The 21,516-nt window shown below is 48.2% G+C and overlaps 1 protein-coding gene across 1 annotated transcript; it reads right to left on the reverse strand.

Moving 5' to 3' along the window:
- Nucleotides 1-705: 705 nt before the first annotated feature.
- LOC8033659 (alpha-aminoadipic semialdehyde dehydrogenase) lies at nt 706-21,435 on the reverse strand. The gene is made up of 8 exons (XM_029973933.3): nt 21,186-21,435; nt 16,480-16,725; nt 13,267-13,545; nt 12,124-12,429; nt 8,505-8,681; nt 6,721-6,927; nt 3,627-3,719; nt 706-1,562 (listed from the first exon to the last, which is right to left on the reverse strand). The coding sequence occupies exons 1-8, from the start codon at nt 21,360-21,362 to the stop codon at nt 1,443-1,445; spliced, it is 1,605 nt and encodes a 534-aa protein (XP_029829793.2). The 5' UTR covers nt 21,363-21,435; the 3' UTR covers nt 706-1,442.
- Nucleotides 21,436-21,516: the final 81 nt, after the last annotated feature.

Genomic DNA, 21,516 nt, shown 5'->3' on the forward strand with positions numbered 1-21,516 from the left:
GAATAATGCAATTTTTTTTAGCGAGCAGCCAACGTTAGGAGTGAAAAGAATGACTGGCCATGTAACTGGAAGCTGGTGCCTGGCAGGCCTTTCCATACTTGCGGCACATGGGAAATCTCTGGGAAAGAAAGCGGTTGAGCAGCGAGAATGCTCAAAAAGGGATGTGGGGGTCAAGAGTCACATTTTCATTTCCTGCTTCTTATAATTTTTCTTGCTTTTCAATTGAACACTGCATGTTATTCATGCCCGTTTGCCACCGAAATGCTCGATTTATACGCTCGATTTTTTGTGGGGACTGCTTCGATTTGTAAGCAAAAAAACACAAGAAATGTCACCAGAAACAATTGGTCAAAACTGACTGCAAGGTCACCTTCAAGAAATGTTGAAGAATGACAGAGAACTTACCATGTCCTGCCATGTTCATATCCAGCATTGTATCTGAGAAAGTAGGTTTTAGGGTTCAATGAAGGTTTCTTACCATATTTTGCTTTCATGTAGGGTTCCAGTTTAAACAGTACCACAAGTGTGCTAAATGTTTGTTGGATGCTACTTGCTTGTGTATAACGACAGCTGCATTGTTACTGCAAATGTTTGAAAACATGTTAAACTTATCAAATATTTTAATAATGCAACGAGGATCCGGCTTTAATGCCAGCAAAAAAATGCATGTTGAAATTCAGTGGTGCCAAAAAAAAGTGCACAATATTGAAGAATGTATTCCAAATGAGATGTTTTATTGCAAAGTGCAACTGCTACATGCTGAAGAGGGAAACTCCCTGGAACAGTGCACATTTTCCTCCATGTAAATAGTACAGTGTAAATACAATAATCGTGTTACACCACCTGTCTCTCGGCACCTTCATTTACCTTTTGAGCAGCAGAACAAGTCCTCGAAGACCAAGAAGACGGAATAAAAATACTGATCCAGAGAACCCGAGAGCACAACAGTAAACAGTTCAGTAGAAAAATCTAGTAGCAAAAATTTAACTTTGACACTGATGACATGGCACCATTGGAATGTAGAAAAAGTAATTGTCCACACATAGCTACGCTGCTCATTTCTATCCCTCATGTGCACAGTATTCTCTCCACCCCTGTATAAGGCACACACCTCACAACATCCTTTCCAAACAGACAACGCACACCAAGAGAAGCTGCTGGAGCACCGTGCTACCGCCACTTTGTTCGTAGCTGAAAACATCGTAAGAAAACAATAGACGGAAGCAATACGGCTAGCCGCAGATGGGGTGAAGTGACAAATCCCATAGCCAAAAGAAAGCAGAGCAGCTTGTTGCAAAAGATTGTTCCCAAGTGCTTCCTAAAAGTTTCACGGATAAGACCAAAAGATAAGTCACTGTTTGCGTACAGAAGAGAGCATGAGCTAGTGATTTCGATCATCCACAACGTTCATGCAAGTAAGTATGGCACAACTTTTTTCCTTTCTACTCAAATTTGATTCCCTGGGCCAATGGAAGCTCCTTGGTATAGTTGATGGTGCAAGTCGAGCGACGCATGTACTGCTTCCACGAGTCACTGCCGGACTCGCGGCCACCGCCGGTGTGCTGAAACAGGCAACAACGACCCCAGCCGTCAACGTTACGCGCACAAATTCCAAGCAGCAAATACGAACCGAGACAAAAGGTGGAAATCGTGTCATATGGAATGAAATGCCATGCACAGCAGTAATGCACTCTATACTGTAAAATGTCGCAATAAGTGCCCACTGGCTACTTTTGAAACGTCTGAAAATGTTTCGAGACCCAGACTTTTGAGGGCACTGGGCTAACCGAGATGTTCCTAAAAGTCAGCCACTTCTCCGAGCATACTACTGTCGAGACCGGTTATAACGAAATAGCGGCTACAGCGAAGCAATCACAATTTCTCATTCCCTTTTGCACTTCGTTAACCGAAGTCGGTTATAACAAAATAGCGGATATATCGTTTCGTAAAATCCATTTTTTGAGGTATGTGTTCAATGTTCACTATTTTACTGTGCAGTAGAATCGGCCACAATTTACTTTTTGGACACATGAAAGCTAAATCTGCCTGTGCGTTAGAACCGTGTAAACATTGTAAAGCGAATCTGCTGCATCCGCAACCCCTATTACTAATGACACAGGATGTCGTAGCGAAGTACCACATGTTTATTGCATCATAAATACAGAAATTTGCCATGTCCGCAGTATCAGCTCCCGTTTTATATGGTTTATGAAGGATAGCCCAGTGTCTTGCCACTTTTTTTTTATAAATGTTTGCTGTCGCATTTCCAAAGATAGCCCAGCCCATGTTTGTCCCAATGTATCTCTTCATTTTGGGTGGGCGTCCCTACGGGATTTTACGGTATATATTTCTTCAAGTTTATAGACACTGCTAAGGACTATTTGTAAAGATAGCCTTCAAATACTTGAAGTAGAATGTGTCAGTTTAATATTTAAAAAAGGGGATTACCATTTGAGTGTAGAGGCTGGTTCACACTGCACCGTTTTCTTACATTGCGCTATGTTACGGGGGGCTTACCGTAAAATCCCGAGAGATGCCCCACCCCCGAAAGATAGCCCACCCCTATTTTTGGCTTGATTTGCTATATTTTTTAAACACCGAAAGATAGCCCATTTCTATTAATCGTAGTGCTGGGATCAGTGATGGCCACGGCGTAAATGCGGCTAGTTAGCTATGGTAGGATACACGCAAACATTGCTGACTGGGAAGTACAGATATCTTTGCTTCGTTGCCGGAAGGGACACGACCTAAAAATAGCAATTTTTCTAACTTTTCTTGATTGTACATTGAAAGTTAGCCAACCCATATTTTCACCCGATTTGCTCTTGATGTTAGGTGGGTTATCTCACAAGATTTTACGGTAGGTTGAGAACCACCAGGACGTCCGTGGTTCGTAAGAAGCGTCGCAACCAATTCAAGAAGTAACTTTGCACGCACCAAATGAAGCATGGATGGAACGGTGACAGAAAATGTAACTTAGGATAACATAAGCAAACACTGCCGTGTGAATGGGCCTTACACAATAGTTTGCACACTGTTGCTTGCACTCATACCTTAATGTCCCGCAAATGATAATTCTTATCCAGAAGGAACAATGCATTTATTTCAGGTGCCCTCTTTTGCTGGAAAAATTGGCCAAAAAAACACTTTGCATAAAAAAGGCAAGAGGAAAATGGTTAACGATAACCAGGCATTTCTTTGAAATTATGCTCATTAAAGACAAGGTTAAAATGAATCGCTCATTGACCTGACCAGCTGCCAATTAAGCACGAGGAGACCTAAACCGAACAGCTCCACAGGAATGATCCAGCAAAATCAAGATTCGAAATACAGTAACTATTTCGGTCGTGAAGAAATTGGTACAGCTTAAGCCTGAGTGCAATTCTGCAAGCACAATTAAAAAGCAGAGCAAAGAGAACAAGTCCTAGAGGCTGGATGAGACATTTGCGTAGGAGTGCAAGATATCGTGTCAGGACCCCTTGCCCTCCACTGCGACGAGTCGCACAGACCTCCGTTACGAAGAGACGGTTGCCATAGCAACCATCTCGCCGTAACAAGTTTCAACACATTTGGCTTATTCGAATGTCTGTAACAGTCCTAAGGGTCCTCGTGACACCGCCACCCACCTTTTCCCCGCCAAAGGCACCTCCAATCTCAGCTCCGTTGGTGGGGATGTTGACATTGACGATTCCACAGTCAGATCCCTTGGGTCCCAGCCACTAGAAACAGTTGCGACCAATATGATCAGAAAGGTCGAGGAAGGAGAAGTGGCTGGCCACAGTGGCAACATACATGCGAGGTGCGGGAGCACAACAGCAAGCAATCAAGCGTAACGCATACTGAAAATTGGCCATTAATGTAGCCTTTCATTAATACGTAACTAAAACATAAAGGGCACCAAGAGGGGGGGATGAGGAAACACTTAATTTTTCTTTATCTCTAAGTAATATCAATTCACTGGGATTTTTATATATTAGGAAATATGTATTGCTAAACAAAGGCACATGACACACTTATGGAGAAAACAAAAATGTGGTGGCTTAGCTTGGCTATGCCAGGATATACGTAGCGTGAGCTTATGCACACAAAATAAGAAGTGCTATCAAGCGGCTCCGGTGCAGCGTCAGACTTGGCTACTGCGCAACGGAGGCGCACAGCTGGGCACGCAGCGGCGCCAGTACGTCTGCCGTGGCTATGACGTCACTCCTTTGAAATGTGCAGACCAGCGAGGCGCGCGCGGTGGCGGCATTGGCGCACCAACTGTGCGCCTTGCGACGTCACTGCTCCTTGTGCATGCGCAGCACGGCTCTCCAAGAGCCACACGAAACTGCTCAACCTCGGTCAGTGTAGCTCACGCTACAAAATTACACAAAGCAATGTCTTGCCTTAAAGGAATTTCCCGCTCGAAATCAGACATACTTAAGTTTTTGCACTCGTTACGTTGAGGGAGCCTTCATATAGACAAAAGTCATTTTCATTTTGATATACGATGTCCCAATATTAATTAAACCTTTCATGAGCAAGTGTACAAAACTGCACCGTGAATTTCACCAGTGTAAATGGCTGACACCCGTAGCTGCTGCGCGACGTCACATAACACAAAGGATCATCTGATGGCCGGGATAACAAGCATTGGTCGATGGATGTCTCATATTTTGTTTCAAACTCTTTAGACTCTTAAGCCCTACTGAAATATGTTTCTTGTAATGCACTTCCCAAGCATGTGCAAAAAAGTCTCTTCTTTTAGCAGGATATTACTCGAAAACAGTCGTTAGCTTCGAGCAAACGTATGCCGTTTCGTGCATGCACAACTGCAACGGCCACCTATCGGACAAGGAGCGCTTCTAAAGCAAAGGATGCAGATTTAGCCTCTGAAGCGGCACCTGGGTACACGAAGCGGCATCTGGGTCCACATATCGGCGGATCCACTAGATCGGTGATGCGGCTGCAAATCATTCCCTCAGAGGCGATGCCCGCAGTCAAAGGCAAACGTCGAATTGTTCAAAATGCATGTAACATTTCTAGATCGTCACTTGGACGAGCTTTGTGGATTGTAGTCACACTTCACTTCCACACGGAGGGCAAACAGAATCGGGCTGCACGGGCGCTAAATATAACTTTTGGCATTGTTTCGAGACGGGTTAGCTGTTGGCTTTGGTTTCGATGCAGAATCAAACAAATTGACCCAATTTGGGCGAGGAGTGGGTGGACGTCATTGAATATCGTTGGCACATCACACCTCACCTTATGAGCCTTTTGTCCACTTAGAGCGCAGCTCGTAGCTCTCTTCTGCGAAATGCTTGCTGCATAAGCGGGATCCCGAACCCAGTGCTTCCTACGCACGGCGACAATCCATTTTGCTCGTCACTGCATGTCTCGCGAATCGCAGGTTCTGCCCGGTGGTTGTGGCACCCAACCGCACAATAAAAATTGCACTCATCCACGGAACAAGTCGAGCACAACAATAAATATAAAGCACGCTGCGGCATTCAATTACAGGAAAACGACGAGACGGAAATGCTCGCTTTGCATTATGTGACATCAGAGCTTCAATGTTGTCAATGAAAGCACCGTTTACACTAAAATGCGATTGGAGCAGTTAAAATTCAATTACTCAGGCAGAGGGGCATATAAAATTCAGATATTGCACGGACGATGCGTTCCGAGGCAATAACAATCATATTCAATTGTTTTCTCGAACACAAAGTTTGACCGGACAATCCCTTCAAGTAGAAAGAAAAATTTTCGTGCAACATAAAGAGGTCTAGGATAGCCAACCTACAGCAATCATCAACATATCAATTATTCAGGACAATCACCATTGCATTGTAGCATTCCACCATACCAGTCAGGTATTTTCTTTTATAGAAATAAAAGTGAACAACCAGATTATTTTTCCCGAGATTTGTGCTTCACTCGTCAAAGTAGCACCCTGTTACGGTGGGCTAGGAAGGTAGCTCTTCATCAGCTACAACCGGTCCCACATCTCGTGTGTCAATATCACTACCGTCCGTAAGCTGGCAGCAGTGCCATAATGACAAAGACCAGGCGATTCTTTGGAAACTGGATTCTAAATGAAATGGAGCGGGCAAGAAATATACCTATATAAAAAAAAAAGCCTAAGGGGTCACGCCTCCATTTATGGTTGAACAACACCCCCGTAGATCGTAATTAGATGCTCAAACGACCTCTTTTCGTTGGCATCTTTCTTAGCCCTGCAGCGCAAGGCGGTGCTGCTTCCAGCACACAGATTACGCCGTGCTTTGAGGGCTTGAAACGCAGGACCGCTCTGCCCTTCTATTCTACTAAATAAGCCACGCTCAGAGCATCCACACTCCATTCCCTAATTTTCTTGCCAGCGCCGCCATTTTGGTGTTCGGGGCGGAGTGGGTGCAATTAGCGATCGTTACGACTCGAAAAAGCAGCTTCCCAAGCTCTAGATGCGGTGTCGGGAAAGCTCGAGCGTTGCCGTTTTCCTCCGCCACAAAGTGTTTCAACATTCCCGGAGGATAGAAACCGTTTCCCGCCATCTTTGATAAAGCTTCGGACAACTAGCCACCACGGTCGCTTAAACACCGAGACTGCTAAGGCGCCGTCACTCCGAAGCGTAGCCTATGTGGTTGCTTCACGCCGCACCATAATCTTGTCATTGGCTCATCGACTGCTGGCTCACGCCAGCTGCTTCGTTGGGAAGCAAGAAAGGGAATGCGGGGAGTGTACCTTGAAGACGTGTCCTAGGTTCTGGGTGAAGAGGCTGCTGGACAGGCCCTGCTCCACCTCGTTGTTCCAGGCAATGGCCTGGTCCAGGTCCTGGCACTTGAGCACGTACACGATGGGCGCAAAGGTCTCCCGGTGCACCACGGGGGCATCGTGGGCCAGACCTGTCACGATGGTCGGCTCCACGAAGTGGCCAGGCCCGTCCACGCGCTGTGCAAAAGGGCGTCGACCGCTGCCACTGAGGTCCACTAAGGCTTGCTATCGGACTTTTCCACTTGCAGACTATGTCCAGCCATTGAGACATTCGGTGAGTCGACGCTCGAGCCCCAAGACACGGGAGCTTGTGCCGTGTCTTGGCACAAACTCCCGTGACAACGATGGCAGTCTGCTACGGCGAGGTCATTTTCAGAGTAAAATCCCCGTGCTTGGGAAGCAAATGAAAGCACCGAGTGATTAACGGAATTAGAGAGACACTGACTAGTATTCTCGTGCAGCCTCCTGGTGCTTTTCTTTTCAGCCGCAGATGCTTTTTCATCTGCAGCCTACAGCTGTAGGTTACAGCTGAAACTTTCTACACCTGTAGCTATAGGAAGTCCAATAGTCCTAGGTGTAGACATTGTACTACTGGGGACGCCTGAGGCTCCTGGTCCGCTATATTGTCGGCTCTAGAAAGAACTGCCAGGATCGCGGCAATCAAACAGTCGCGCAACATAATTTGTTTGTTTCTCGGAGAAACCCAGTGTACAGAAAGTATACAGCACAACACAAACACAAGCGAGCAATTGCCGGTTGTTCCTGTTTTGCTTTTAGATCGAAAAGGCACTCACGAAAACTGGCGGCATAGTTAAAGGGAAGATGGGGCAGTTCTGCACTTGAGAAAAAACACTTGGATTGCCTTTATATTGGGCCTATAGAATAACAGATATTCAAATTATATTTCAATGCGACGTGCAGAGAGGCAGAAGAGCAATTCAAAAATAGGGCTCAAGCCCCGCCTTTCTAGCCTTGGGCAGCCAAAAGAACTGTCGATGACGTCACGTACAGTGACTGTCTTTAGCGTTTTTTCACGTTTGACAATACTTGCGCAGCAAATGGTTTGAGTATTATGTTCACGGGGTAAAAATACACTAGAATTCACTTCTAACCAATTTTTTTCCAGAACCTCCATAGCTTCCCTTTAAATGTGCCCATCCTGGGCACAAACTGAAGTCGTGCAATTCGGAGTCACGAATACTTTGTCCGAGCAAAATCCAAAACAGTGCCAACGTCATGTTGTGCTCGCAGTGTTTCGCAGCGTATGTAGCACGACACTGTCAGCCTGAACGAGCAATGGACGGTTTTTACCGATTTTGTTTATTATAATTGAATGGCTGCGTTAAAAACTATTTGAGGGGTGAAAAGCCACAACGAAAAACGGAGCAAAATAGACGAGACAATGCAAAAGAAACACGCCGGAGACACACTAGCGATAAGGATGGCGCCCGCTCCACGAGTCTCCCAGATTTCGCCCCGTCCATTCAGCGCCGTTTTTTGTTGTGCCGATTGATCACCAACCAGCCCGGCAATCCACTAACTTATGGTGAAAAGTTCTCAATCCGTACGCCGTCTTGAGCGCTGTAAAGACCAATGTTCGTCAACGTTCCGTTCGAGCAAACCGCAGAAAAAGCGCACCAACGTCGCGTTTGTGCTTGCACACTCGCACAGCGCACAAGGGACCAAACATGCCGGTCGGAGAGGCATCCTGGGCACTGCACTCGGAACGGCCGAACGACGGGGTCGCGACCCACCTTTCCTCCACACTCAATCTTGCCCCCAAGCTTCTTGGCTTCGGCTACAGCCTCGAGGAACTCGTCCACGGCCCTCTCCGTGTGCAGGGGCCCGCACAGGGTGGAGGCCTCCAGGGGGTCTCCCAGCCGCACCTGGCCGTAGGCTGCCTTCAGCCGGCTCACCACCTGCTCGTACACCTGGGAGCGGGACGGGACCCAAGCGGGGCTCGTGAGTGCGGCCTTGGGCGTTCTTAGTCTGCCGAAAGACGGCGACGTCATAGACATACATTGAATATCTTACGGCGACGGCCGTTGTTGGCAAGGTTTCGCGGCAGATCCCCCACGTGTTTCGCGTAGGTACGTTTTGGCCGCTTTATTTATTTATTTATTTCAGTTTACCCCGCAGTGGCAGAGACATTAGAGCGGGGGGGGGGAATAGTACATTTGCGAATAAGATGACATGGTACTTGCATACACAATGTACAAATAAGCAAAAACACACGCCCACAGGTGAATATACACTTGCACAGTATCAGCCAAACACAAGACAAAAAAAAATGTTTGAGTGTCACAAATAGAGGCATGAGCCCCTCCGCTCAAATCAACCACAATAGAAAAAAAGAATCACAGGAATCAATATTAAAAAAAAATATAGAAAAAGTGCAAAACGGTGCAATACAGTGCTACCCACAGAACCCAGCGCATTTTCCACAAGAGAAGGTAAACGTAGGGGCAATGTTATATTCTCTTCAGTCATGACAGCTTGCCCAACCATCGCGCGGTAGTCTTGTTTTTAGCCGGAAAATTTCTCCACTGAATTTGGCGGGGAATCTCTGCCCCGTGACTGTCCGACCATGCAGTGCCGTGCTACGATATGACACACAAATCATAGGTAGTTTGTTCCCTAAATTGATCAGAAAAACTTTTTTCCGCTAAACTTAGTGGTAATTGAGCGTCGTAACAATGCCACACAATATCAGTGTCACGTGACGTCGTAGTGTCATATGAACGCCGCTTGCTAAATTTAAACGTCGCAGTGTAATTGTATCCGGCAGGGTGCAGAGCCTCGGCTGTCACCGCAGTTTGTTTGCGGGACATGGCAAGGAACCTGGAATAGTTCTACGATTTGGATAGCAAGAAAACAAAAACCTCCCAGTAAAGCTACGACCTGGAGTTTAGTAATTTTGAAGAATGAACCCATAGGGGCAACTCTTTTTTGCAAGTTTTGTCACGCGACAGTTAGTATTACATATGACAAGGGTGCTTAAAGAATTTCAGGTTATCTTAAATCAGAGGACCCCTTCCAGGTAAAAAAAAAAACCTCGTCTAGACGTGGATCAGTATGTTTTCTAACGGTTCGAGAATCGGAGATGCTGCAGAACTAAACTCCCATAACCAATGAATTCTCAATAAAAAATGAACAACAAAAGACTTTCAGCCTTTCCACTCTGGTTTTGACCAGAGTGGAAAGGCTGGAAAGGTTGTCGCCATCTAAGGGCCAGGCCGGCAAGCCGATTGTCTGGTTGCCGCCGTTGCTAATAGATGGCGGTAGCTGTCCAGAGTTTTGTGTCAACATTTCTCTGCAAGGGACACAATCCTGGGGAAACTAGCCCTTGACAGCTCTGCTGTAAAAACCACCTCCAAATGAGTAAACTCAGAATGCCCTCCAATGGTCGGGTTTTTCACAATGGGACAGTTCAAAGAATAAGATCAATTTCTGATGCTTCTTTTTCCTCTTTCTTTCACAATACATGAGTTCGGAGTTGGAGCTCTGTCCTACGTCTTGTCTTCCTCTCTGCTTGTGTGCCGTCTTAATATGTTGTTTTTGTGTTTGCAAGCTGGCCAGATTAAAAAGCATTAAATACAAATATTGAGGAAAAACTTTTATTCTTCTATTCCCTTTTACTTAGGTGCATGCATACCTCGGCAAACCTCACTCATGAGGGCCCTCACTCAGCCTCACTCACTCTCATCTTCACAGGTGGGGTGGAGTAAAAGTGAGCGAGTTTCTGAACCAAAAAAATTCACGAGTGTGAGGGTGAGTGAGGGCCATGAGGGCTGTGAGTGTATGAGGGGTATGAATGCGCGAAGGCCGTGAGGGCGGTGAGTGTGAGGGACGTGAGGGCTATGAGTGTGTGAGGGGCATGAGGGCCATGAGGGCAGTGAGTGCGTAAGGGCAGTGAGTGCGTAAGGGTGGTGAGTGCATGAGGGCCACGAGTGCACGAGAGCGGTGAGTGTACGAGTGGCATGAGGGCCATGAGTGCCTGAGGGGCATGAGTGCGTGAAGGCCGTGAGTGTGTGAGGGCAGTGAGTGCGTGAGGGCAGTAAGTGCGCGAGGGCCACGAGAGCGTGAGGGCCACGAGAGCGGGAGGGCCACGAGAGCGGGAGGGCCACGAGAGCGGGAGGGCCACGAGAGCGGGAGGGCCACGAGAGCGGGAGGGCAACGAGTGCGTGAGGGGCATGAGGGGTTTGAGTGCGCGAGGGGCATGAGGGCGGTGAGTGTGTGACGGCCATGAGTGCGCGAGGGTCATGAATGCGTGAGGGCCATGAGTGCGTGAGGGTGGTGAGTGCGTGAGGGTGGTGAGTGCGTGAGGGTGGTGAGTGCGTGAGGGTGGTGAGTGCGTGAGGGTGGTGAGTGCGTGAGGGTGGTGAGTGCGTGAGGGTGATGAGTGCGTGAGGGTGATGAGTGCGTGAGGGTGGTGAGTGCATGAGGGTGGTGAGTGCGTGTGGGTGGTGAGTGCGTGTGGGTGTTAAGTGTGTGAGTGGTGTGAGGGCCATGAGTGCATCAGGGGCATGAGTGCATGAGAGCAGTGAGTGTATGAGGACCATGAGTGCGTGAGGGCAGTGAGTGTATGAGGACCATGAGTGCATGAGGGCAGTGAGGGGTATGAGTGCGTAAGGGCGGTGAGTGCATGAGGGCAGTAAGTGTGTGAAGGTGGTGAGTGCATGACGGCCATGAGTGCGCAAGGGCAGTGAGTGGATGAGGGGTGTGAGGGCCATGAGTGCGTAAGGGGCATGAGGGGTATGAGCGCGTGAGGGCTGAGTGCGTGAGGGCCATGAGTGCGTGAGGGCCATGGGTGGGTGAGGGCGGTGAGTGCACGAGGGCCATGAGTGTTGAGGGGCATGAGGGTGGTCAGTGTGTGAGTGGCGTGAGGGCCACGAGTGCGTGAGGGGCATGAGTGCATGAGGGCAGTGAGTGCATGAGGGCAGTGAGTGCATGAGGGCAGTGCGTGCATGAGGGCGGTGCATGCATGAGGTCGGTGTGTGCATGATGTGTGTGAGGGCCATGAGTGTGTGAGGGGCGTGAGGACAGTGAGTGCGTGAGGGGCATGAGCGGTATGAGTGCATAAGGTCTGTGAGCGCGCAAGGGCCATGAGTATGTGAGGGGCGTGAGGTCAGTGAGTGTGTGATAGGTTTGAGTGCGTGAGGGCCGTGAGTGCATGAGGGGCACGAGGTTCAGTCAGGGTGAATGAAGGGCTAAAGGTGAGGTGACTGTGAGGATGAGTAAGGAGCTGAGGGGAAGTGTAGCTGTGAGGGCGAGTGAGGGGCTTACATGAGTGTGGCTGTGAGGGTGAGTGAGGGCAAGCTAAAATGCCGACCTCTGGGCGTATGTGCTTCCTGTGGTTAAAGGGTCGCTCACCTCCTGGTGCACGATGAGCCTCCTGGTGGTGGTGCAGCGCTGTCCCGCAGTCCCCACACAGGCAAACAGCGCCGCCCGCACCACCATGTTGAGGTCGGCGTCGCTGTCCACCAAGATGGCGTTGTTTCCGCCCAGCTCGAGCAGGGGTCGGCCGAAGCGCTCCTGGACCTTGAGGGCCACCTGGCGCCCCACGGGGGTGCTGCCGGTGAAGGAGAGCAGGCGCACGCGGTCGTCCTTGGACATGGCATCTCCCACGGGTGGACCGCCCGTCACCAGCGCACAAGTGGCTCCCGGAAGGTTGTTGGCCTGGGGTAGGCGTGGAGCGGACCTTGTTGGTTTTGCAACTTTCGGATGTCCTTAGGAAATCCCGGCGAGACTGTCTAGCCAGTGCAGGATTTTTGTCTGGGGGTGATTTCTAGAAAACTTTATAACCGATCGGTGGTGGGCCCAATGAGGGGGTGATGGGAGAACTGGGAAAGCTATGCAAAGTTTATATTTATTTGTGTCCGAGCTATAGCCTGCAATGAAACAAGCTCCCGGTCCATTGAACTTATGCCCGTGTTTCCCAAATACTTGAAAAATGTCATCCCAGTAGTGAGAACAAAAGATAAGAGACCCCCATGGTTCTCAAACTTCCCTCAAGCTGCAAACCTCTCCAGTTTTTGCCGATTCTGAGCAAACTATTTCAGAGGTTATTTATAGGGGTTTATCGGTATTTACTGAAAATGCAGAAGCTTAGCATTATCTGGGCTAAAAGTTTACTTTTCAGGAGTACTTTGTATGTATGCTCTTAATGTTCCTATTAGGAAAGTGGACAGCAGCAATGAATTTTAGTTTGTACGAGATCCTATAAAAGTAGCCCGCATCAAAATCCCGAAGTTAGTTACATTTCAGCATGAACCTCAATCAGATGCATTCCACATAAAAATCTACACTGATCAGGTAGATTGTGTTTTTTTTCATTACCTTCCTTTGCATTCCCAAATCTAAGGGACTCAACATAAGAGTAGAGCGATGTCTGCCCTCGTAAAAGCCACGAAGGTAACGCCTTCACCCGAACGCCATCCGAAGCTCTCCAAAAGTTGCAGTTTCACGAGATATGCACGCACAACTCTGACAGCAGCCATGCCACAAAGCACCCACCTCAAAGACCTTGGCCAAAATCTTGGTGACTGCAACGCCACACAGTGGCGTGGTGCTGGCCCCCTTCCACACCACGGTGTCCCCACAGACGAGGGCAATGGCGCTGTTCCAGCCGTACACCGCCACGGGGAAGTTGAAGGCGCTGATGACACCCACCACTCCCAGCGGGTTCCAGGCCTCCAGCAGTGCGTGGCCCGGCCGCTCGGATGGAATCCACTTGCCCTCCAGTGTGCGCGACAGCCCCACCGCATAGTCACAAATGTCTATGTACTCTTGCACCTGGGAATGGCGTTGGTTGTGCGAACAAAAGGAACCTTGTCATAGAGCAGAGTGGATTTTTGGGCCAGTTAGCTTGGCTTCGTGCGTAGAAAAGACGCCAGAAAAGACAAGGACAAGACACCGTTTGAACTTGCGTTGCCCTTGCCTTTTTGGCGCCTTTTCGACGCAGCTTCTTATAGAGACTTGGATGGAAGGGTGGCATTCCATGTCATGGATAGAAAAAGAGCATGCCTAGTGTCTAGGCACACGGAGAAGGCTCCCCTCTGAACATTGTTCTACAAGTGCGACGAACTACCTATACTGAATGGTAAGCCCTTATAGCCTCGTCCCACTAGAACGACAAACGCCGGTTTTTGTCCGACGACACCACAAAGTTCCGTGTTGCCGAAGCTGTCCCACTGCAACGACCGACACCCGCGACAATCGCCGACAATCGCCGACAAACGATCGACGACGGACGAGTTCTTGTCTGTCGTTGGACTTGAAGCACAGCAAGCAGTCCCACTGAGGAACATCTCTCGGAGACAAACTTATCCTCCTCGCCCGTTTGTGCCTTCGGTTGCCTCCCTTCCCACCCTTCTACCCTTCCTCCCGGAACGAGAAGCTTTTGGCGGCCACTCGTCGTTCCCGGCCCCGCAGTTCCGGTCCCTCGATTGCACGTAGTGGTCGCGGGCGCGGCTTGCGCCGGGCGGTCGTGTTGCGAATGGGAATTTGCTGTGGCTGGTTTTTCTTGCGAAAACTTGGTGCGCGAGGTGGTGCTTCAAGACGCCGAAGTCTACGCCCCTGCATCAGGATGGATACACCCATGTGCGAGGACTGACCAAAGTAAGACCGTTCACCACGAAGTAGGACAACGTTCCGCGGCAAGCCATTCCGGCAGACGAGAAACTTGTCATCACGTTCTGTGATGATGGGGATGCCGTATTGTCCACCAAAGAGCACCTGCCCTCGATCATTCGAATATGAAGTTATAAACATCCTCAAAATCAGCGTGAATCTCCGTGGCGCTCACCTAGAATGCCTCGAACGGCCCAAAAAAGGAACGATGCGGGTATTTCTCGCTCGGAAAAAGTTTGGTGTCGATTGTCACGACTGTTTACGGAAGGTCCACAACGGCAAATGAATAGAAGCAGAAGCTTTAATCAAGAAATAAAGTAATTGTCTCCACTTTCACCGTGTTTGTCGGTTCGTTTTATGCCCAAAGAGCAAAACACGAAAACCGCGTCGCCAAACAATGTTTGTCTGTGTATTTTGAAGTGTTTTGTCGACAACTCCAGTCCCACTAGGAAACAAGTTTCCTTGCCCCCGTGTTCTGCGTCGTGTCTGCCAGGTGGGACGGCGGAGTCCGACAAACAGGCTGTCTGTCGGTGTCGTCTGTCGCTCGTTGTCGTGTGTCGCTGTCGTTTGTTGCTGTCTGTCGCTCTAGTGGGACGCGGCTATTAGAAAGTTAGGTAGGTTGCTCTAAATGTTTATGATGTGCACACCGACGGGAAGGTTGTTTCATGAAAATTAGTCACTGCACACCTAAAAGCTACTAAAAAAGTAATTACACACATAACACATTTGTGGCTTTGCACCAAAACAATGAATGTGCCTTTTTGCTTTTGCACAGTATGATTTCCCACCTCACTCTGAGAGAAGCTGATTAATAGGTCTTTTTCCATGAATTTGTTTATCATTCTATTTTTATTTTGACAGTAAAGCAAGACAATGTGATGGGTGAGTTTTGGCACATCTATTCAAACCTGCTTTCTCAGCTTTGCATTGTAACCATCGGGCCATAATATGCGGAAATACATTATCTGTTTGTGCACACTGGACAGGAAACCTGTCACAGCTATGCAGCTATGGTAGACTCCCTGCAGATGCCCTCTGCTGTTTTGGTACGTATCGGCAACTTGCGCAAAATCGACGGCACCTAGCAGCTAAAGGACGAAGCAGCCGGTACCAGGTGTCTTCGATGAAGGTTCAAATATATCAAGATCGAGTACCAGCCGATGCTCTTTTCAGCACTCGACTGCTATGGCTGGCACTCAATCACCATGCAAAATAACTCGAGCCAGCTGAAGAACACTACCTTTGCGCAAAGAAAGACATGGGACGAAAGGCCATCGACACAGCATTCGGCGAAATTTCGAGCCAGAAGCATGTTGCATGAACTGCCCTATACAACTTTGTGCATTACAGCATAGTTTTCTATATAGAGGGAAAGCTCACCCCTTCCGCGCCAGAACAAGACAGCCAGGTTGTGGGAAAAGGGGGAGGAAGAGCGGCAGGTGCAGGGGACTATTTTCACGGCAGCACCACTCGAGAATTCTAGTGGCCGCACGAAGAACCACATCTCTTTCCTTTTTTGAATGTTGTGAAAGACAAACAAAACAAAAAAATTAAAGACGTTTTTAACTCCCTGTAATGCTGAATTAGAGCGCAGGTCTTGAGGAGGAAGAGGGGAGGGTACGGAGATGAGGCCTGTGTGCCTTTCCTCTCGTTCTCGTCCCCTCCTACTCCTCCTCCCTCCCTCCTCCATTGTGACTTACTCGTGGCCCTAGTGACCCTCATGGCGTCACTCGTGAACGTCGTGACCTTTACTGTGAAGGCCGTGAGCTTCGTCGTAACATTCGTAACGTCACTCATGGTGCATTATAACGTTTACCATAATGACGTCACAACTTGTGACGTCATCATGGGAAACGTCCCATAATGCACCATGCGGTTACGCCGATGGCGACGCTGCTCAAGCCAGAAATGGAAAGTGTTTGTGGATTCGGAAAGTGCTTGTGGATTCACAAGAGTGTTACTGCCCTTATATACTACCTTCTCTTTGCCGTTCTCTCACTCCCAGTTTTGTGACCGGATTCGGCACGGGAGGCGCAAGATCTCCCAAATATAAGAAGCTATGGTTCCAGGCACCACAATCCTGGCCTCAACCCTCACCTCCCCTTCTCCCTCGGAGAGTATCTTGCCCATCTCAAGGGAGACCAGGCGGCCCAGCTGAGACTTCTTCTGGCGCAGTGCATCTCCAATCTGGCGCACAATCTCCCCCCGCTGGGGGGCAGGGATGTCCGCCCACACCTTCCAGGCTTCCACGCTCGCGTCCACCGCCTTGTGGTACTCCGGCAGGGTGGCCGTCACCACTTCCGCAATGGGCCGATTGTTGGCCGGGCAGTAGGTCGTCAGCACCTGGAAGCACGGAAGTTCAGGTGATTTGGGCGCTCAAAGTACACATCAGGGAACACTGGAGGAGCTGGTGGGTTCCTAGGAATACAGTTTAAGAGCCCATGGAGTAGGTGCATAAAGGATTCATAATGTTTGACTGGAATGATCAACTCCCCTAAAGTTGTGCAAAATAGATAATGATGATTGGCAGCACTTCAGCATTTTCAAACAGAAGAATGCAAGAGAGTTAACTGGAATGTCATTGGTACTAGATTGTAATTTGCTAATGCAGGTTAGCATCATACACCGAGCATGAACCCTAGCACAGGGGTCGGCAACCTTCTGCTGCAGCAGGCTGAATCACCACAAAGCAGACGAAGCAGCCAGGATTCAAAAAGGTTGGTGGGGGGAGGAGGGGTTCCAACAGGCACACGCAACAGGCACACACAGGAATGTTCTATGCAGGCGACATTGTACTTTCAGTAGATAGCCAGGATAAGTTACAGGAGCTGATACAGATCTGTGGAGAGGAAAAAAACTCTCTGGCCCTGAAATTCAGTAACGACAAGTCAGGAATAATGGTATATAACAGGGGTGGCCAGGCTGACCCGGCCTTAGAACCGCAAACAAAACCACGAAACTTCTAAGAGCCGCAGGGGGGGGGGGGGGGGGGGGGGGGTTCGGGGGGGCAGGATCATTTTTTTGTTCAGGCTTTGGACAAAAGTTTGCCCCCCACCCCTGAGAAACATATGCAATCAGCCATAAAAAGAAACAGTGTAGTGAAGAGCCGCAGCAAAAAGGGGGCGTGGCAGGTTTGTTTATTTCATTCATTTCGGCTGCGGGCACAGTGAATTACACTAATGCAGCTGTTCCTCATTATGTGCCTGTGTTGGGCTGGCTTCCCCATCCGTAAAACAAGCGCCTTGAAGTTTGACTCGAACGACGTCATTGCGCTCCGGAGCAGCTCAGTCAGATGGCCGTCCGGGTCGCGCGCTGTTCTGACTTCACCGTTTTCATAGTTGAGAACAGCGCCTCGCAGCAGTATGTTGATCCAAATATGGATAGGAGTTTCTAGCCCGCGAGCTTGACATGGAGATACCTTGCTTCTGGCAGGGTGGTTAGACGTAGACAACAATTAACCTCTTGTCTCAACAGAGCGTGTAGAATACCGTGGAGGCAGCTGAAGAAATGATGACCTCCTCGCATGGAATGCTGACAGTTATTTAGCACTTTTTATTTTCCGTATACACATCCCTGCTTTTCCAATTGAAGCATGACCATGTACAACAACCCTTTTGGCCTTCCATGCAAGCGTTCCAGACGCACCTTCACTAACTGCTGGCTAGTCACCCCCCCCCCCCCCCCCCCCAAAAAAAAAAGTATAAAAAAGCAGCTTGCGGGTCACAACTGTAAGCCGGTAAAAATAACTATAAAAATGTTCTCGGTCCTTTGAGAACTTGAACATAACATCTGTGACTAATGGAAACTATGAAAGAGGTCAACCCGGGCTTTTGCGGCCTTCAACAAGAAACAATATGGAGGCAACATCCATTATCTAAAGGGGGCAAGTATCACCGGCAAGTGACAAAGGCTGGGAGACAGAACATTTCCTCGACCCCAAGCCAAAGTGCATGCATGGTTTGACAGTTTCTGTCCTTGATGCATTTCCCCCTAAGGTCCAGTAAACTCTCACGAACGGTGAAAGGACCAGGATCTGTGAAAACATAGGAGTAAAAAGCGGTTCGACTGTATCTAGGGGGCACAATGCTGCCAAAGCGCAAGCTGTTTTTTTATTCTGAAATCTTTTTCTTATCTCCTAGGGAAAGAAGGAAAGGATATCTTTCTTTCCCCAGAAAAGAAAGAAGGCGTGCGGGGGGGGGGGGGTTATGAGGGATCAGTGAGCCTCGCTTGGACTAGCAAAGAGCCGCATGCGGCTCGGGAGCCGCGGTTTGGCTACCCCTGGTATATAACGATGAGAAGGGGGACAGTGAAAATTCAAGACCTTTTATTTGAACACGTAGAGAAGTATAAGTATCTACCTAGGAGTATGGCTGATGAGGGAACACAATATTTAGAAGAACAGGAATATATGCTAAATAAAGAAAAAACAAATGCAGAAATTATGAAGCCTAGGGCACTGTGGAATTACAAGAGATATAAAGTTGCAAGGGGAATATGGAAAGAAATCATGTTGCCGGGAGTGCCTTTTTGCAATGTGGTATTATGCATGAAATCTGGGTTTGAGTTGAGTTTGGAGACCCAGCAGAGGAGTGTGGGCAGGCTGGCGCTGGGGGCGCATAGGAATACACCGTATGAAGGAGTGCAGGGAGACAAAGGCTGGACATTTTTCGGGGAGAGAGGGGATCAGCAAGTTGAAATTTGAACAAAGACTAGACACAGTTGAAGAGACACAATGGGCAAGAATGGTATATAAGCATCCATATATGAAAAGCCTGAACACTAAATAGACAAACCGAAACTAAATTCAAAAACCAGCAGTCAAGTGCTGGGACAGAGCGGACTGCCTCTATATTAAAGGAAGTAAAAGTTGAGAGAAAAATGTGGGAGGAAAGAATGCAGGGAAAGTCAGCTTTAACTATGTATAGGGTAGGGGGCAACAACAGAAAATAAGGGAGGAATATGACGATTCACGAGGGAGCTCATTATCTGACGCTAGAACAGGTGCATTGAGGACTAGGACAAAGTATGAAAATGGATATGCAGTGTGCCGTATTTTAAGGGGAAGATCAGACAATAGAACAGGTGATGTTGAAATGCACAGGGCTTGCTCCCGTCCTCCCTCAGGGGGTGACAAATTTAGCCGGAGTGCAGGGGTTTGCAGACGAGAACGGAAGAATGGATGGTAAGTGCACTTTAATAACAAAGAGGAGACTGGAAGACTAGTGAAAATTATTTAGGGAGAATTGAGTGACATACAACTAACTAGAATAGCTGGAAACAGGTGGGACAGAGGAAAATTGGGACTCCTCACCACGTGGCTCCGGCCCAGTCTTAACACAGTCTCCCAGTGGACCAGGTGTTGGGGTAACACCGACTTGGTTTGACCAGAGAAAAATTGGAAACTCCCTCGCCAGGGGAAGGTGGGGGGCGACGTTTTTAGTCTTAGCCCGATCCCCCAAAAGGTCATTTTGGCGATATATTACACCGCCTGGTGATAGTTACAATATTGCAGAGGGGAAGCAAATTGGCTTAGAAGGGCGAGGGGAAGAATCCTAGTTTTGGTTTTCAGTTTCTAGGTTAGGTGGCACAAGCTACTGCCCCTTATAAAGGTATAGAGCCGTTAGTATTCATTCATCCGTCCTGAGCATGTGAGCGGCAGTGCGCTCAAAGCGGTATCTGTTTGAATGCATAAGCAGTCATGACTTACTTAAACCTTTTTACATGCAAGTTAATTAATGTGGCCTCTGCCTTTCATACATAAACAGGTGTTTGCCCCCTCACACTGTTACTGCGGCATGAGTTTCATTAGCTGCTTGCTGGTGTTCTGTTTAATTATGAAGTGTGAGCGGGGTGAAGCCACGAGAACAAGTTGCATGCTCTGCACTTGCTGCGCATCCATGCGATATCTTTGCATTTGCCAATAAGAAATTCTTTCTAGGGTTTCGATTGTGTGACTGAAAATCGTTTGGGTTTTAACCCCAAGTTCTTCAGAATGTCTAATGTCGACAACTGCTACAAAAAGATCTGCTAGAAACATTAAAAAATGTGCCAAGGAAAAGATATGTGAAGAAATGTCTCCGAGATGCAGAATCAAACCTCTATATTCGACGGTGTCGAGATTGTTATTCAAGCGCACTAACCTTTGTGCCACAGAAGCAAGCTTCAGAACTGGTCCTATGGGGATGTTTCCAACTAACTACGGCTAAGTAGTGCCTCACTCAGTTTTTTTTTTTTTTAATTACGACAAACAAGTAAAAGTTTAGAAACAGATATACAATCTTCGGTTCGGTTGAAGAGGGTAAAAATATTCTGTTTCTCGCTGGCACGGCACTGTAACCACTGCAAAAAGCGCAGAAAACCCAGACGTTCGTTGTTGAACATGCTCATACGAGTACACACTCCTCTCTTACAGCTACAAGCACGTGCTCGCTGGCAAGAAAAACTCGAACGAGACATTTCTGCGAAGTTTGAAGTAATTTGGGGTTTCCGCTGCCCCTAAAAATTCTTCCTCGTTCGATGACCTTAGAGGGGAAATCATCTGCGCCTCACGTGCCAAAAAATTACTCTGCGAGTAAGAAAGAAAAAAAGAAGCTTTGCCACTCTTCTAAATAAGTTTATGACCTTAAAAAGCTCGAAGGGATGGGTAAAAAAATTAAATAGAAAGTAGAATTGAGTAGTTGGAGCGACCCGAACCGAGACGACGAGACCACGTCGCGCCGGCTTATCAGGCTCCAGATATCAGGGGCTCGGATCTTCCGATCCGGTCTGCTACTTGAAAATGCGAAAAGTCAGGCCGGTCTTACATCGCCGGTGCCTCCCCACTTTCCGTCGTAGACTCCCAGGTTCCTGCTGGAAATGTCCAGTTCCTTGAGAAACGAATACTTGGGATCATCGACGAGGAAGCCCGTGGAAGACATTCTTCGGCAATAAACTTTAAACACGCTGTACTTGCTCAGACCCTGACGTGCCAGCCACCACATAATGCTTGCTTCCCTGCAGGACGTCGATGATGATAATGATGATAATGACCGCTGCTGCGGTGCTGCTTTTCCACACAGCATAAAAGTATATATGAGTATTTTATTCATCTAGTTAAGTAATAAATATACAGTATTTTTATTATTAAATTGGAAT

This window comes from Ixodes scapularis, unplaced genomic scaffold, assembly GCF_016920785.2.
Source record: "Ixodes scapularis isolate PalLabHiFi unplaced genomic scaffold, ASM1692078v2 PGA_scaffold1__304_contigs__length_218370807, whole genome shotgun sequence".
NCBI lineage: Eukaryota > Metazoa > Arthropoda > Arachnida > Ixodida > Ixodidae > Ixodes > Ixodes scapularis.

What these genes read in the sequence shown, in the direction of transcription:
- LOC8033659 (XM_029973933.3), bottom strand. Translation starts at nt 21,362, where the DNA reads ATGTGGTGGCTGGCACGTCAGGGTCTGAGCAAGTACAGCGTGTTTAAA. An exon ending in GGCTCATCGTGCACCAGGAG is followed by an intron (nt 8,682 to 12,123) that starts GTGAGCGACCCT and finishes TCCCGCTCCCAG; the next exon opens with GTGTACGAGCAGGTGGTGAG. An exon ending in AGATTGAGTGTGGAGGAAAG is followed by an intron (nt 6,928 to 8,504) that starts GTGGGTCGCGAC and finishes CCTTTTGCACAG; the next exon opens with CGCGTGGACGGGCCTGGCCA.